At 45.2% G+C, this 16,664-nt stretch overlaps 1 protein-coding gene across 2 annotated transcripts in view; it reads right to left on the bottom strand.

Annotated features, from left to right (window-relative positions):
- WIPI2 (WD repeat domain, phosphoinositide interacting 2) overlaps positions 1-16,664 on the bottom strand; it is a 143,126-nt gene that overhangs the window by 7,882 nt on the left and 118,580 nt on the right. Inside the window, exons 8-11 of one of the 2 annotated variants that reach the window (XM_088451035.1) lie at positions 14,506-14,613; positions 4,046-4,210; positions 2,655-2,762; positions 2,130-2,257 (exon numbers count right to left, since the gene is read on the bottom strand). In XM_088451035.1, the coding sequence (XP_088307161.1) occupies positions 2,130-2,257; positions 2,655-2,762; positions 4,046-4,210; positions 14,506-14,613 (509 nt within the window). The remainder of the gene's footprint in view (positions 1-2,129; positions 2,258-2,654; positions 2,763-4,045; positions 4,211-14,505; positions 14,614-16,664) is intronic. The other variant, XM_088451036.1, reaches the window with a different exon arrangement.

The following is a 16,664-nucleotide window of genomic DNA, read 5'->3' on the forward strand; positions in this document are numbered from 1 at the left end:
ATGGCATAAGGAACTGACCAGGGAGTTGACTGAAGACCAATAGTCCCAGATATATATTTACACATTTTGCCAGCTCCACTTTGGTACAGGTGCTTGATTTTATCTCAGTGGTATCGGTGCCCTGTTTGTCGCCACCAGATGTCTCTGGTTCTCTCTGATCTCTGCTGGAGGTGCGGTTAATTGCCGGGCACTGAGCTCCATATTTGGTGGTACTGTCCATGTTGATCTACATGACCATGAAAGATCTTACGTCTTCTTCTAACCTGACGTCTTTTGCTTTCACTGCCACCTGGTTTGATTGGCTAGAATGCAAAGAGTCCCAGGACTATACTGTCCACCTTAAATCTCCTCCCTGAAATTTGCCCTAATATATATGGCTGACAACTTTCCTTCCCTTTCTCTTATTTCCTACTATTCTTATGCTGTGCTTTTTGTTCTTTTTTTGTTATGTTTTCTTTTTAATTTTATATTACTCATAGTTTACTTCAGACTCATGAAGAGGTAACGTAGAGCAGTGCAGAAAACCGAGGTTAAGTAGTTGGCTTGTAGTGTCACTCAACCCAATGTAAGCAACTATAGACTGGAGACTTAGTTATACCCCTTTCAGATCGCATTTGGCGGGTTGCACCTGGGATTTATGCACGTGTACATCCAGGGTGCGACCCAACTAAGACCCCTTTCAGACTGGCGGCCCGACCCGGCACTAATGCCAGGTTGATGACGTCACAGCCATCGCTACTGAGCCGGCGCTTGGAGATGAGATTATCTCCAAGCGCCAGCTCTCCCTATGCAGTGGACGGGATCTGGGTCCCCTCAACCAGAGTTACCCGTTCACACCGCACTACGAGCCGGGTTGAACTAGTGTTCAACCCTGCTCGCCAAGAGATGTTGAAATGCTGGGTCGCTCGATCCGGGATATTTCAAATGGCCCCTTTCATAATGCGCAGTACCCCGGGTTGCTGCATGTTCATGTGCAGTAACCCGGATTACTTGATGCCAGTGTGAAAGGGGTATTAGAGACAGGCTTACAATTGTAATTGTGTGGGGAGGCTAAACCACTGCATACGGGATGACCGTAGAATGATCTTTCCCCCGCGCTCCTCACTCGTATCAACAGCTGTATTTCTGCTATTTCCTCCTGGACATCCCAGCGCTTTCTTAAACTAAACATGTACAAGACTGAGCTGATAATCTTCCCACACTCCCAAATACACACACCGCCCACAATTGGGCAGCACAAACGGTGTAATGGTTAGCATTACTGTCTCACAGCACTGAGGTCGTGGGTTTGATTCCCACTTCGGCCCTAACCATGTGGAGTTTGTATATTCTCCGGGTATTCCGGTGTGTGTGTGTATGTGATAGGGAATATAGATTGTAAACTCAAATGGGGCAGGGACTGATGTAAATGACCAAATATTCTCTGTAAAGCGCTGCGGAATTTGTGCGCTACAAAAATAACTGGTAATAAATAAATACATTTGTTTATCTATTGACAACACCACCATCTCATCTAGCCAGTGTGAGTGCTGTTGTGGAGTCATTCTTGACTGCTACATCTCCTTCAAACCATACATCCAGTACCTCTCACAGTCCTGCTGTTTCCAGACGTGGAGGCAACTAAGACCCTTATCCACTCACTGATCATACCAAGAATGGCCTTCCTGACGAGTACAATGTGTCCAATATGCTGCTGCCTGGCTCATCTCCCTCTCCACACGCACTACATCTGCCTCTCCTACAAGCTCTACAATGGTTCCCCTTCAGAACTCAATTCAAACTTCTCACGCTCACTTACAAAGCCCTCACCAAAGCCTCTCCTATTTAGATCGCTGACCTCATCTACCTTCACACACCTGCCCACCTACTTCGTCCAACCCATGAATGCTGCCTCTCCTCCCAACAGATTACTTCCTCCCACCCCCAAGATTATAACCGTGCTGCTCCTTACCTCTGGAACTCTCTCCCTCCACAAAATTTCAATCCTTATGTCAACCATCATCTTCTCCCCACTAACTACAACGCCACCCATCACTTGGGTGGCATCATTTAAATAAAGGATAATATTAAACATTGATTAAACAGTTAACACTAAGTAAGTGAACAGTTGGTCACTTGTGAAGCCTTACCATGACTTGTTGGTGATGTAGAGTATGTATCTTTTGTTCCTGCAGCACTATAGTTCTTTGATACAAATGGTCTATCATGTGATGCAGACTCTAAGATTTCATTGGCAGGCTCCATACTACCATCCAACCTGAAACAAAGACTCATAGTGAATTTATTGCATGTGTGGGCAACTTAAAAATAAGAACTCTATAATACAAGTGTTATAAATACTTGTATAAACAATACCTAGTTTTATCTGAGTGACAAAATTTCCGACGTTCACTACTCCATAAATTACTGCAGCTAGAAATATAACCTCCCACAATGTACCCAGGATATAATCATTGTCCCTGCTGCAGTCTTTTTCCTTTCAACGAGCACAGTCACAGAGAACTACAAGGTTTTTACCCAGCATTATTCTCTACTTATACAGATGTTATTTTTAACAAGTACTGATAGTGTAGATAGAGGAGTATGGATTCAATCACTGAAGCAATAAGAAATTCCACATATAAAGGCTATAAGAGAGAATGACATTTTCTTACTTGTGTTGCTTCATTAGCGTGCACTCCCCGCCCTCCTGTGGGTCGAGGTTATAAATGTAAAGGTAACCATCTGCTGCCCCAACTAGTAGACGTGGGATCTTCTGAATCCTAAATGTAAACATAGGAAAATACGTTGGTGTAAATATAAGAAAATGTTTGCTTGAAACAAATTAGACCCACAGTACCTCCACACTAGCCCCTTACAAAGCTTTACAGAACCGGTGTAGACTAGGGGGTACATAGGAACAAAACTTGACGTGCTGCATTGTAGCACTTTGCATGCCGACTCAGAAACTCAGTCGCACACAGACATACAAGTGTCACATATCAAATTAATCAGTCTCCTGGTGCATCCTAGTTGCATTTTGGTAAAAAAGATACCTCCGACCTAGCAGAGTCTCACGGGACCTGGCGCGCTGAGAGGGGCTGTTTGGCGCGACTGAAGCAAAGATGTATGAGGACACATCTGTACAATCGGTATGCAGTCGGGAAATCGGCGGACCTAAAGCCGACAGCCGGCTTCCCGATTACTTAATCCCGGCAAGGGTTACATGACAGGCGTCTAAATCTAGATGCCTGTCATTTTACTGATGCCAGATAGCCGCAGGGGGGGGGGGGGTTTAGGGTTCCCGGGGGGGGGGGGGTAGGTTTAGGGTTCCCGGGGGGGGGGGGGGTTAGGGTTAGGCAGCCCCCTGGGAGGTTAGGATTAGGCTAGGGGGAGGGAGGGTTAGGCACCCCCCCCGGGGGACTTAGGTTTAGGCGGCGGGGAAGGGGGGGTTAGGTTTAGGCACTTAAGAGGGGGGATTAGGGTTAGACACTGGGGGGAAGGTTAGGGTTAGGGGATTAGAAATAGGTTAGAGAATATTTACCTTCGACGATCAGGATTTCCTCCTCTGCCGGGATGCCGCTGTCGGGATTCCAACCGCCGGGCAGGGGTCCGGCGGTAAATCATACCGATTCCATACACTCTACACCTTCAAGCACTTATCTCCTAGATCTAAATACTTCCAAGCTCCCTCTTACATATCTATAAAATCAGCTGTATTCACTATATATGTACAACACTACCCCAATCACCACCCACAAGCAGGACAGATAAATATTGCTTTAGTTCTAGGTTTATTAGTTGAAGGAACCCAGGTTAGCAACACACAACACAGTCTTCCTCACTAGTTAGGCAGAGCTGTTATACCATTAATAAAAACTTTGTGTTCACAAGTACAGTTCCTTGCCATATTATTTATGGTGTAATACACATACATTATAAATACCTGTTTGTATCCTAGATACTAAAATAAGATGCTGTAGAGGCTGTAATAATAATTTAACAGGACAATCAAAAGCATGATGTGTAACTTAAACACACAAATAAACTAAGAAAATGTAATTACACTGCCAATGCACAGATGTTCTTGTGACCACAGAAAGGCAAACGAACAGTTGCAAAAGCTCTCCCCTGGTTGAACATCTCAGTTACTTGAGTGGGCAAATAACTGGTGGAAGCCATGATTACTTTTCCAAAGTAACCTGTCCAGGTAGTTGGTTCTTCAGCAGGTCTAAAACAACATCACAATAACAACAAAATAATAGTTTACATAAGAGATAGCTTGCATAACACTGTTTAAATGCATTCTCACTTCTTATTATTGATTTAGCACCAGCATCAAAAATGTTGAAAAAATAAAAATAAAAAAATCACCAGACTCTGTTTTTCCTTTACCGCCTATACCCTGAGTTGCAATTAAAGGGGCAGATTAAAACTAGAAGAGGATGAGTGACTCTCATATAGGAGTCATGCATTTGGGTTTCTGAGTTTGAGAGCTGCGAGAGCTTGGGAGAGATTCTACCTATACTGATGTTGGCTTTAAATTCTGGTCTATTACACTGCAGAAGGGTAACAAAACAAAAATAAAGTAGATTTTTTTTTTTTTAAAGTTTAAAACCACTCTCACACTGTAATTATAACATTAAGTGCTGTTCACGATAACCCAACCTTCCATTTAATTATGGTGTGGAACTCATTTTCCAGCTTTGTTTTCTTTGTTAATGTTTTTATTTGCATTTATTACTGTCCCTAATTGTGGGACGTCATGTTAATTTCATATTGTTGACTTTAATAAAAAATGTTGGATTCTAACAAAAATTAAGAGGTATGGTAGACTTACCTAGATAACTCCTTTTCTTTGAGGTATATAGGGTCCACAGGGATACCATGGGGATAGTATGGTTGGAGAGATCCAAGCACCAAACAGTTAAAGCTTCAGCTCCCAGGATGCCTCGGGTTCTCCTCCATATATACCCTGCCCCTAGCCATAGTCCTTCAGTTTAGTTAACAAGCCTCAAGGCATGAGCAGGAAAGAGGAGAAGGAAGAGCATTCGTACACCAGAAACACTCTTACACAAAATGAGGGAATCTGTGACTGAAAGAAAAAACTACCCATGCAACAAGGTGCTTCAGGGTGGGTGCCCTGTGGACCTCAAATAAAAAGGAGTTATCTAGGCAAGTCTACCATAACTCAAATTTTCTTCTTCAGGGTCCATAGGGATCCACAGGGATACCGTGGGGATGTCCTAAAGCAGCTCCCCTAGGGTGGGGGACACTCCTGAGCAGAAAGGAGAACTCGTCACCCAAAGGAAGCATCCTGAGAGGCAAAAGTATCTAAGGCATAGAACCTAAGAAAAGTGTGGACAGAAGACCACATGGCTGCCTTGCACAATTGTTCAGCAGAGGCACCACGACTAAATGCCCACGATGGCCCTACAGAGTAGAATGTGCTGTCACCGTGCTTGGGACAGAGAGATCAGCCTGTGTGTACACCTAAGAGATAGTCATGTGTAGCCATCTCGCCAGAGTCTGCTTGTTACCTGGCCATCATCCTCGTTTGTTAGAAAATCAGATGCTCTTTTTGTAGTATATGGTATTCACAGAGTTTATGCACTCCACTTAGATACGGAGAGCATGAACTACATCCAGGGAGGCTTCACCTACAGAAAGATCTGGAGCCTGAAAAGCTGGAACTACAATTTCTTCATTTATATGAAAACGGGACACTACCTTAGGAAGGTAACCCTCTTTTGTACGAAGAACAGCTTTACCAGTGAAGAAAAAGGAGGCTGAACTCGCAGACCTCCTTGGAAAAAAATTCTAACATCTGGTAATGAGGCAATCTTCCTCTGGATCCGGACTGACAGTGCAGAAACCTGCACTCTTAAAGTGGCCAGACGGAGACCGCTGTCTAACCCCGCCTGAAGAAAAGCCAGTACTCTGGAAATCCTGAACACCTTAGGATCATACTTCCTATGGGAACACCATTGACCAAAAGAATGCCAAGCTCTGTAATAGATGCAGGCAGGGGCAGGTTTCCATGCCCTAAGCATTGTTTGCATTATAGAACTAGAAAAACCCTTTGCTCTTAGAATGGAAGATTCAAGAGCCATGCCATGAAAGCCAGACAAGGTAAGTTCGGATGCTGGCAGTGACTGAGGCTAGGGAGTTTGACTGGGGCGGTACACCTGTCAAACGTAACGCAGGTTTCCTAAGGCGAGCTCATGGAGGACAGAAACCGCCTGTGGAGCAGAAGGGCCATAGAGGAAGAGGATACGGACTGCCTATGGACAGATTCTGTATGTTGGTGAATCAATGACATTTGGGTCAAGCCGAAGCCACCAGTATTACTGTTCCACCTTCCTGCTTGAATTTCCTGAGAACTCTTGGAAGGAGGGAAATGGGAGGAAAGAGATACGCCAGCTTGAAGTCCCATCTTACGGCCAGTGCGTCCACGAAGGCTGCTGATTGGTCTCTGGACCTGGACCCGTACCTGGGGACCTTGTGGTTGTGACGTGACGCCATAAGATCTACCTCTGGTAGACCCCATTTGTTTACCAGGAGCTGAAACACTCCCAGATGGAGAGACCACTCTCCGGCGTGTATGTCCTGGTGACTTAGGAAGTCTGCTTCCCAATTGAGTACTCCCAGTATGATTATTGCAGACATGGCTGGAAGATGACATTCTGCCCAAATCAGAACCTTTGTCACTTCTTTCATGGCTGCGTAACTTCTTGTGACTCCCTGATGATTGAGGCAGGCCACTGTAGTCGCATTGTTGGACTAAATCTGGACCGGCCTGCCCTGGAGCATGTCCTGTGCCATCTTAAGTGCCTTGTACACTGCTCGCAATTCCAGAATGTTTATTGGCAGATGAGTTTCCTGATTTGTCCATCTTCCCTGAAAGGTGTGATGACCTGTCACTGCCCCCCATCTGCGAGGACTGGCGTCTGTGGTGAAAAGCATGCGATTTGGAATCCAGAATCGGAGCCCTTTGTTCAGATGATCCGTTCTCAGTCACCACAGGAGAGAGTGACGGACCTCTGGATTGAGAAGGATCCTCTGAAACCTTATTAAATGATACTGAACATTCCACTTGGAGAGAATCAACTTTTGCAGAGGCCTGGAATGGTACAGAGCAAACCCTACCATGTCGAAGGTGGAAACCATTGATCCCAGGAGACTGCATTGCTAACAGAATGGATACCCTTCGCTTGCGTAGCAGCTTGCGTATTCGTATTGACAGTGCCACGATCTTGTCCTCTGGCAGAAACACCCATTGTGCCAGAGTATCCAGCAACGCTCCCAGATGTACCAACTGCTGTGTTGGAGAAAGTGACGATTTCTTCCAATTGATTTTCCAGCTGTGCTCTCGGAAGCAGGTTATGGTCAGTTGAAAATGGCTTTGTAAAACAACTGGAGCCTGTGCCAATATCAGAAGGTCATCCAGATATGGCAGAATTCTGACTCCCTGTGCCTGAGACAGGCCGTCATGACTGCCATTATTTTGGAAATACCCTGGGAGCAATAGATAGGCCAAAGGGTAGAGCCTGAAATTGGTAATGCTGCTGAAGGACAGCAAACCATAAAAATTGTTGGTGGAATGGTATAATAGGAACATGCAGATATGCATCCTGAACATCCAGGGAAACAATGTAATCCCCTGGCTCCAATGCCAAAATAATTGACCGGAGAGTTTCCATCCGAAACTTGGGTACATGGATAAACTTGTTGAGGGTTTTTAGATTTAGTATAGGGCTATAAGCCCCATTCCGTTTCTGAACCAGAAATAGATTGGAATAATAACCCCGGCCCTGTTGCGACACAGGAACCAGGATTATTAACCCCACCTGTAGCAGGAAGTGAATGGCTTCCTGAAAGGTCAAGGCCTTGATCGCATCTGATGGAGAATCTGTGCAAAAATACTTCTGGGAAGGATGCCTCTTGAAAGTGAGGGCATACTCCTGAGATACTACTTCTCGGACCCAGGCATCTGTTGTTTGATACCAATAATCCGCAAACATAAGAAGTCGGCCACCCACCCTGGGATCCCCCACGAGGAGGCCCGCCCCATCAGGCCGAAGGTTTGTCGTCCGGTTTAGAAGCTGGACATCTTTGTGGGCCAGACCTTAGTTTGTCGACTTGTTGTCTTGCAAAAACTAGTCGACCTACTGTAGAAGAAGACTGTTCCCTTGCTCGTCCCTGAGGAAGGAAGGATCGAAAGGAAACCTGCTTAGACTATATAGTCGGCGTAGATGGCAGACCTGCTGATTTTGAAGCCGCCAGAGTAGCTATAATTTTATCCAACTCTGCTCCAAAAAGTATTTTTCTATAGAAAGGTACTGTAAGACCTAGCGCACTCTTTTATCCTATATCAGCTTTCCAGGATCTTAACCAAAAGGCCCTGCATGCCACTACAGAAGCTGCTGATGCTTTAGAAGCAAAAATTCCAGCATCTACTGTAGCTCCTCCCAGATAGGTATGTGGCAGATATACCTCCTCTGTTCTCTGGTATCATCTGGTAGAGAGTCTTCCAATGCCCCCATCCATTCTTTCTTCAACAGCTTTGCCTACCCATGCTCCAGCCATAGCTAGACGAGTAACCGCTCCAGATGATGAAAATATTGCCTTAAGACATGCTTCAATTTTCTTACCTGTGGAATCCTTCAGAGAAGATACTGATGGAATAGGCAATATAGCATTTATGATTAAATGCGTTACATGAGCATCCACAGTAGGAGGTACCTCTCGCTTAGTACATACAGAAGCTGGGAAAGGGTACAACGATGTTATTCTTTTATTCACATAAAAACGTTTATCCGGGTTACCCCATGCCTCATCCATAAGGTCAGTGAGCTGTTCAGATACAGGAAACTCCATCTTGACCACTTTCCGGTAGGGATTAATGATTGGAGCCTTCTTACTATGAGCTGGTTCATCATCCTGAATATCTAGGATTGATTTAACTGCCCTCATCAAAGAAGGAACATCCACTATGGACGGATGGTCCTCCTCCCCTGAATTAGACCCTGGAGAAAAACCCTGCGCATCATCTGACTCTGATGATGCGTCTGAATCCATATGTTGAGCAGACTGATAAAAAGATAACTTTTGCTTAGGCGCCTTAGTAACTAGTGGTCTGCTTTCAACATTAGATGGTGCCACACTCTGACTAGAATGGCCATAAACATCTTTCCAGGAAGGATGCATAGGAGGTGCAAACAAAGCATGCTGTGGACACCCCACCCAAGGAGGCATTGTGGAAGCCGCCATAGGATCCACATTTGTTTCATTACCTGGGACAAACAAGATACCCAAGATGGCTCTTGTACAGTGACAGGTAAACTGGACTGGTGAGGTGGCACTTTATAACAGACAACACACAAACCATCCTTTACATCCTGAGAGGACACCTAGGCCATACATGATTTACATGAAACCAGCACAGGAAGCTCCCCCTCCTGTTTCCCTTTATCTTTAGACATGTTCATAAAAGGTAATATATGCAATGCTACAGTATGTGACAGCCTTCACAAAATCTCAAATGAATGCGAAGTACTCCAAAAAAAAATTCCTCCACCCCAAAGCATAGAGAGAAAAAATAGTGATAGTTATAATTGACAGACAGAAATAAAAGACAGTGTCAATAGCAGCTAGCAAACAGTCACATACAATGCATATGCAATATAATTTCAATGGACTCTAAATAAACTACACAAACGCCAGGAATGGTAGGATAGAGAGCCCTGTATACCTTAACTACAGGAGAGGTATACACGGAGACTGACCCAAACCCTCCTGAGACCAACAGCTACAGCAGCACACTTGTGTGTCTCATTATACGTGGAGGGTAGGTGGGGCAACTCAGACGCGCAAAACCCTTCATAGGAACTGCGTCTGGGTCGGAGCTACCGATGGAGCACCTACCTTCGCTAAGCTGAGTTAACCAGCCAGGTACGCTGGCCTCGTGGCATCAGAAGCGCCTGCTGCCGATCCCCGGCGTCAGACGATATGGCCCCGATGGTGTAGTGAGGACGCAAACAATCCCGGGACCTGACAGCAGCGGCTTCTGGTGCATCTCTGACACCAGAAGCAAGGACTGCTGTGCGCGATTCGCCGTAAGCGAGGAACCGCCTTACCCGACATTTCCGTGCTTCCGGTTGCAGTACAGGTCGCAGCATAGCTGCTAGCAAGCTCAGCCGCGACCAGCCGAAATCACCAGCCCAGTTACTGGTGTTGCGGCCCGGCGGAGGTAGATGGAGTCGCAGTATATGTGTCTTAATTTAGAGGCTTCATACTGCCAGCCCAAAAACAATAAAACAAAATAATACAAAACAAAAGCTTAGGAATGCAAGAGCAGTCCCCTGTTACAAAAGTGCGTCTTGATCCTGCAGCACCAAACGAACAAATGAAGGTCTGTGGCTAGGTGTGGGGTACATATGGAGGAGGACCCAGTGCATCCAGGGAGCTGTAGCTTTAATAGTTTGGTTTGTGGATCTCTCCAACCATAATATCCCCATGGTATCGCTGTGGATACATATGGACCCTGAAGAAGAAAAAGGAGATTGGAGTCTATGGCCCTGATTCAGAGCCGGATGCTCTGACAGAGCGCTCGCTCTGAATCAGGGCCGTCCCTGCTCCTTTTTGGAGCGGACTCCTGGCCGCTCGCATAGCTGTGGGTGACCACCCACAGCTATAGCGAGCGCCCCAAATTATGGTTGCAATGGTCAAGACCATCGCGACCATCGGGCTTGCGACGAGAACCAGTAGTAGGGTCTCGCTGCCGCAAGCCCAGGAGTGCTTTTGGCTCTATCAGAGCCAAAAGCACTCCAACTGACATCACTAGTGATGTCAGTGGGGCCGGCCCCAGACGGTAGGCGTTCCCATGGGAACGCCTCCGTCTGGGCAGCAACGCCCCCAGCACGCCGACCAAAGGGGGCGTGCTGTCAATCAACATCGACAGCACGCCGCCTTTGGTGCGAGACCCATAGCGACGGCTTGGCCGTCGCTATTCGGGTCTCTCGCATACGCACGACGGAGCTCCCTCCATCGCGCGCAAGCGCACTAGGGCACCATCGACCCGCTTGCGAACGCTCGCGAGCGTGTCAGAATCAGGCCCTATATTCTATATACACGGTGTGAGTTTTTACACGATTTGGCAGTTTTCGAATGGTTGGAACGACCAAACGTGTAAAAAGTGCCGTGTGTGGGCATGATAACGATGCGCGCCCCCGCCGACGTAGATCCTCGTCGTGATCAATTGAATCTGCAGGAAGATATCGACCTATCTTTCAAGATTTGAATGGCATTGTTCAGTGTGTGTGTGCACAAAACGATGTCATGCACGATACAGATGCATGTAGCACAGTCCAGGGAGATCCTTGCTACATGCATCTGTGTTACTGACACAGAAGCACGGACGGGATCAGCGAGACCAGTCTGTGCTGCTGTGTATTTCAATGACACAGATGCACGGATAGGTTAGTGAGATCGGTCTGTGCTGCTGTGGTTAAAAAAAGAAAAAAGATTCCTGTGTAAAAAAACAAAACAAAAGGAAACAAAAATGCGTGGTTTCCCCTCCAAAGATCAACCAGCCCCGAGCTTTTAGTGACCCAGTGCTGATTGTGCAAAATACAGGGGCCAAACAATGTAGGGGCCCCCTGTATTTAAGCACAACCAGCACCGGGCTAGTCAGAACCAGCACTGGTTGCCAAAATATGGGGGACAAACGGCATAGGGGTCCCCCATATTTTGCGCAGCCAGCAATGGGCTCTGATCCGGTCCTGGAAATACAGGGGGAAAAAATGAGCAGGGTCCGCCTGTATTGTCCAGAACCAGCACCTGACTTTTTCTAGCTAATGACACAAGCCTTTCAGCATTAACCCTGATCGCAAGTCAGCCCAGGCCGGGTATCCCAGGCCTAGATTGATAGTCTGGCGCTATCCCCGACACCCCTGGGGCGGTGGGTGCCGGGTCGATAGTGTAGTGCATTTGATAAAAGTAGAAATTATGTCTTTTGCTGTGGAACTACAGGTCCCAGTAAAACTCACCCGCATGCTGGTACTTGGAGAACCACAAGTTCATATACAGTCAGGTGCATAAATATTGGGACACTGACAGAATTTTCATATTTTGGCCTTTATTCACCACCACAATGGCTTTGAAATGAAACAAACAAGATGTACTTTAACTGCAGAGTTTCAGATTTAATTTGAGGGTAATTATATCCAAATCAGGTGAACGGTGTAGGAATTACAACGGTTTCTATATGTGCCTCCCACTTTTTAAGGGGCCAAAAGTAATGGGACTATCAACTCAAAAGCTATTTCATGGACAGGTGTGGGCTATTCCCTCGTTATTTCATTATCAATTAAGCAGGTAAAAGGTCTGGAGTTGATTCTAGGTGTGACATTTGCATTTGGAATCAGTTGCTGTCGACTCTCAATATGAGATCCAAAGAGCTGTCACTATCAATGAAGCAAGCCATCATTAGGCTGAAAAATCAAAACAAACCCATCAGAGAGATAGCAAAAACATTAGGTGTGGCCAAATCAACTGTTTGGAACATTCTTAAAAAGAAAACGCACCGGAGAGCTCAGCAACACCAAAAAGATCTGGAAGACCACGGAAAACAACTGTGGTGGATGACAGAATAATTATTTCCCTGGTGAAGAAAAACCCCTTCACAACAGTTGGCCAAATCAAGAACACTCTCCAGGAGGTAGGTGTATATGTGTCAAAGTCAACAATCAAGAGAAGACTTCACAAGAGTGAATATAGAGTGTTCACCACAAGATGTAAACCATTGGTGAGCCACAAAAACAGGAAGACCAGATTAGAGTTTGTCAAACAACATCTAAAAAAGCCATTACAGTTCTGGAACAACATCCTATGAACAGATGAGACAAATAACTTGTACCAGAGTGATGGGAAGAGAAGAGTATGGAGAAGGAAAGGAACTGCTCATGATCCAAAACATACCACCTCATCAGTGAAGCATGGTGGTGGTAGTGTCATGGCGTGGGCATGTATGGCTGCCAATGGAACTGGTTCCCTTGTATTTATTGATGATGTGACTGCTGACAAAAGCAGCAGAATGAATTCTGAAGTGTTTCAGGCAATATTATTTGCTCATATTCAGTTAAATGCTTCAGAACTCATTGGACGGCGCTTCACAGTGCAGATGGACAATGACCCGAAGCATACTGCAAAAGCAACCAAAGAGTTTTTTAAGGCTAAAAAGTGGAATGTTATGCAATGGCCAAGTCAATCCCCTGACCTGAATCCGATTGAGCATGCATTTCACTTGATGAAGACAAAACTGAAGGGGAAATGCCCCAAGAACAAGCATGAACTGAAGACATTTGCAGTAGAGGCCTGGCAGAGCATCACCAGGGATGAAACCCAGCGTCTGGTGATGTCTATGCGTTCCAGACTTCAGGCTGTAATTGCCTGCAAAGGATTTGCAACAAAGTATTAAAAAGTGAAAGTTAGATTTAGGGTTGTTTAGTTTGTCCCATTACTTTTGGCCCCTTAAAAAGTGGGAGGCACATCTAGAAACCGTTGTAATTCCTACACCGTTCACCTAATTTGGATGTAATTACCCTCAAATTAAATCTGAAAGTCTGCAGTTAAAGCACATCTTCTTTGTTTCATTTCAAAGCCATTGTGGTGGTGAATAGAGGCCAAAATATGAAAATTCTGTCAATGTCCCAATATTTATGCACCTGACTGTACATGTATGGGTTTTCTGAGAAATACATGATGGCAAGTAATGTCATGGATTTCAGTCAAAAGAGCAGGGTTTTTTTTTTACCAAAATATCAGCAATGTAAAGTAGTATAAAATGTAAAATCTTGAAGTTCACTTTTAAATTCTTTAGACTGCCTTATTTAATAAAAAATGTGGGTTTTGGTGACAATAGTAAAAGTGTCAGCTGGACATTTTTTATTCTCTCATCATGGCACATTTGGTGAATATTTTTCCAAATAAGAGCCGAGGTATTCACATATTTTCTGGAAGATGCAGATATATGGTATCTGTGATATCATCTAGCCTTAAGATGGGTATGGTGTAACCGCCCATACACACAGCAAGATGCAGCAATATATCTGCAGATATATTGGGCATTGGCTATGCTGCACAGCTGACGCTATGTGTCTGTGAATGACGTTGCATATCGTCTGTACACACTGGCCGACACACACAATATATTGGCTGCTCAATTTAGTGTGCACCGAGCATTAAAAACATGAAGGTAGTAGTAAACATGACTTTTTTACTACTATTTAATAGTAATGTATATAAAATATTATATATTAGGAAAACAAACATGCCCTTGCTCTTTACATAGCACTATGGAGGAGTGATACAATACATTAAGCATTTTGAGAACTGTAGTAAAAAAAGAAAAAGATTATACCCTTTTTTTGCTGTAAAATTTTAGAATTTGGGTAGCTATGTTACATTCAGAAATGTAAAAACATTTAAAGAAAGATTTGGTGTGGGAAAATAAAAGATGCATACTTTTCTTTGACAGTCTCCAACTTGAAGATGTGCACAGTCTCTGTGTTACTCGAGGCAGAGAGAAAATTGCCATCCATGCTGAATGCTAGTGAAAATATTGTCACGCACCTAAAAGCATAAATGAAGGAAAGAAAATGTGAATTATGAGACAAAATCATTAGTTTTGGGAACTTTCCCTTCCCAACCATACCTCAGTAACGTATTTAGCATCTGAAAGGTTTATATATTTTTACAAAGAGCCAGAAGTGATAAAAGATCCTTGGGGTATCACTTTCACATTATGGGGACAGAGAATCCAACATGTTAGAAATCCTCGATTCATCGAACCCGACATAAAAACCGGTTGGGATTGGAGAGTCTGGAATTTTTAACATGCTAATTTTCCCTGATCCACTGACTGATTGCCGACCATCGATGTTCGCGGATCAGCTGTTTTTGATCCCTGATCGGCGTTGGGGAATCGGAGTGCTTATGTATGGCAATCATCCATTCTGCAAGGTTTATTTATTTTTATTTTTTTATACACAGCGATAAATACATGCATGTAGACATGAGCCTAGTCCTCTAAAGACGAATGAAAGAAAATTAGCAGCGTCATGGTAGACAGCTAGATGTGTCAGAAAATAAACGATATACCGAAGAAAAATAAATATTATATATATATATATATATATATATATATATATACATACACACACGAATATATTATTTCGTATATATATATTAGTACAAGAGGAAGAGAGATAGGGAAAATATGGAATGCTTTGAAAATCCCCAGCCAGGCCATCAGGACACAGTACGCATGTTAGACGGCTACACTGAGATCGCATTGCGATTACACAGAGCACGGTAAGCCATCGCAGAGTGGGTGATAGGTAGTCAGTGTTTGGGGGTGGTGACAGGGGAGTGGTTGGAGAAAAGCAGACGTGCCTGTCCGTTTGAAAGCCGTTACATGGGCGTGCCTAAATTAGCCATTGTGACGACATACACAACTTGAATGCTTACTGCGAGCAACGATGTTAGCAATTTCTAAGTAAGGTCAGGACTGCTGTAATTCTGCCTGAGGGGGCCGATGTTATTCTATGTTACCGATGTATACGCAGGACTGCAAGGTATTACAGAAGTGAGATAGTGGCAGTGGGCGCCTCTATGTTGGCAGTGCGATGGCATTGCAATAGTATTCATTAGCATATTTTCGCAGCAGACCTTAGTGATTGCGCGGAGTTATGAAAAAGTGGGTCCCAGGGACCCCTCACTTTTGGGATCATACTCCACAGTTTCTGGGTCCCATCACAATTTATGCCTCACTGCCTGTAGCACATAAAGCGCTATAGGACATATTTTGCAAAGAGAATTATATGGGGGGAAAGGAACAGAGGGCACAGGAGTGGGAGGGGAGAGCACACAGGAGAGGTAGAAAGGGTATAGACATGAGGAGAGTACACAGGAGAGCAGAAGGGGTACAGACATGGGGAGAGGGGAACATGGGGCACAGGAGTGGGAGGGGAGAGCACACAGGAGAGGTAGAAAGGGTATAGACATGAGGAGAGTACACAGGAGAGCAGAAGGGGTACAGACATGGGGAGAGGGGAACATGGGGCACAGGAGTGGGAGGGGAGAGCACACAGGAGAGGTAGAAAGGGTATAGACATGAGGAGAGTACACAGGAGAGCAGAAGGGGTACAGACATGGGAAGAGGGGAATAGAGGGCACAGCAGTGGGAGGGGAGGGCACACAGGAGAGGTAGAAAGGGTATAGACATGAGGAGAGCAGAAGGGGTACAGACATGGGGAGAGGGGAACATGGGGCACAGGAGTGGGAGGGTAGGGCACACAGGAGAGGTAGAAAGGGTATAGACATGAGGAGAGTACACAGGAGAGCAGAAGGGGTACAGACATGGGGAGAGGGGAACATGGGGCACAGTAGTGGGAGGGGAAAGCACACAGGAGAGGTAGAAAGGGTATAGACATGAGGAGAGTACATAGGAGCGCAGAAGGGGTGCAGACATGGGGAGAGGGGAACATGAGGCACAGGAGTGGGAGGGGAGGGCATTCAGGAGAGGTAGAAAGGGTATAGACATGAGGAGAGTACACAGGAGAGCAGAAGGGGTACAGACATGGGGAGAGGGGAACATGGGGCACAGGAGTGGGAGGGGAGGG

The sequence above is a fragment of the Taudactylus pleione genome, unplaced genomic scaffold (genome assembly GCF_031769625.1).
Source record: "Taudactylus pleione unplaced genomic scaffold, aTauple2 ptg000536l, whole genome shotgun sequence".
NCBI lineage: Eukaryota > Metazoa > Chordata > Amphibia > Anura > Myobatrachidae > Taudactylus > Taudactylus pleione.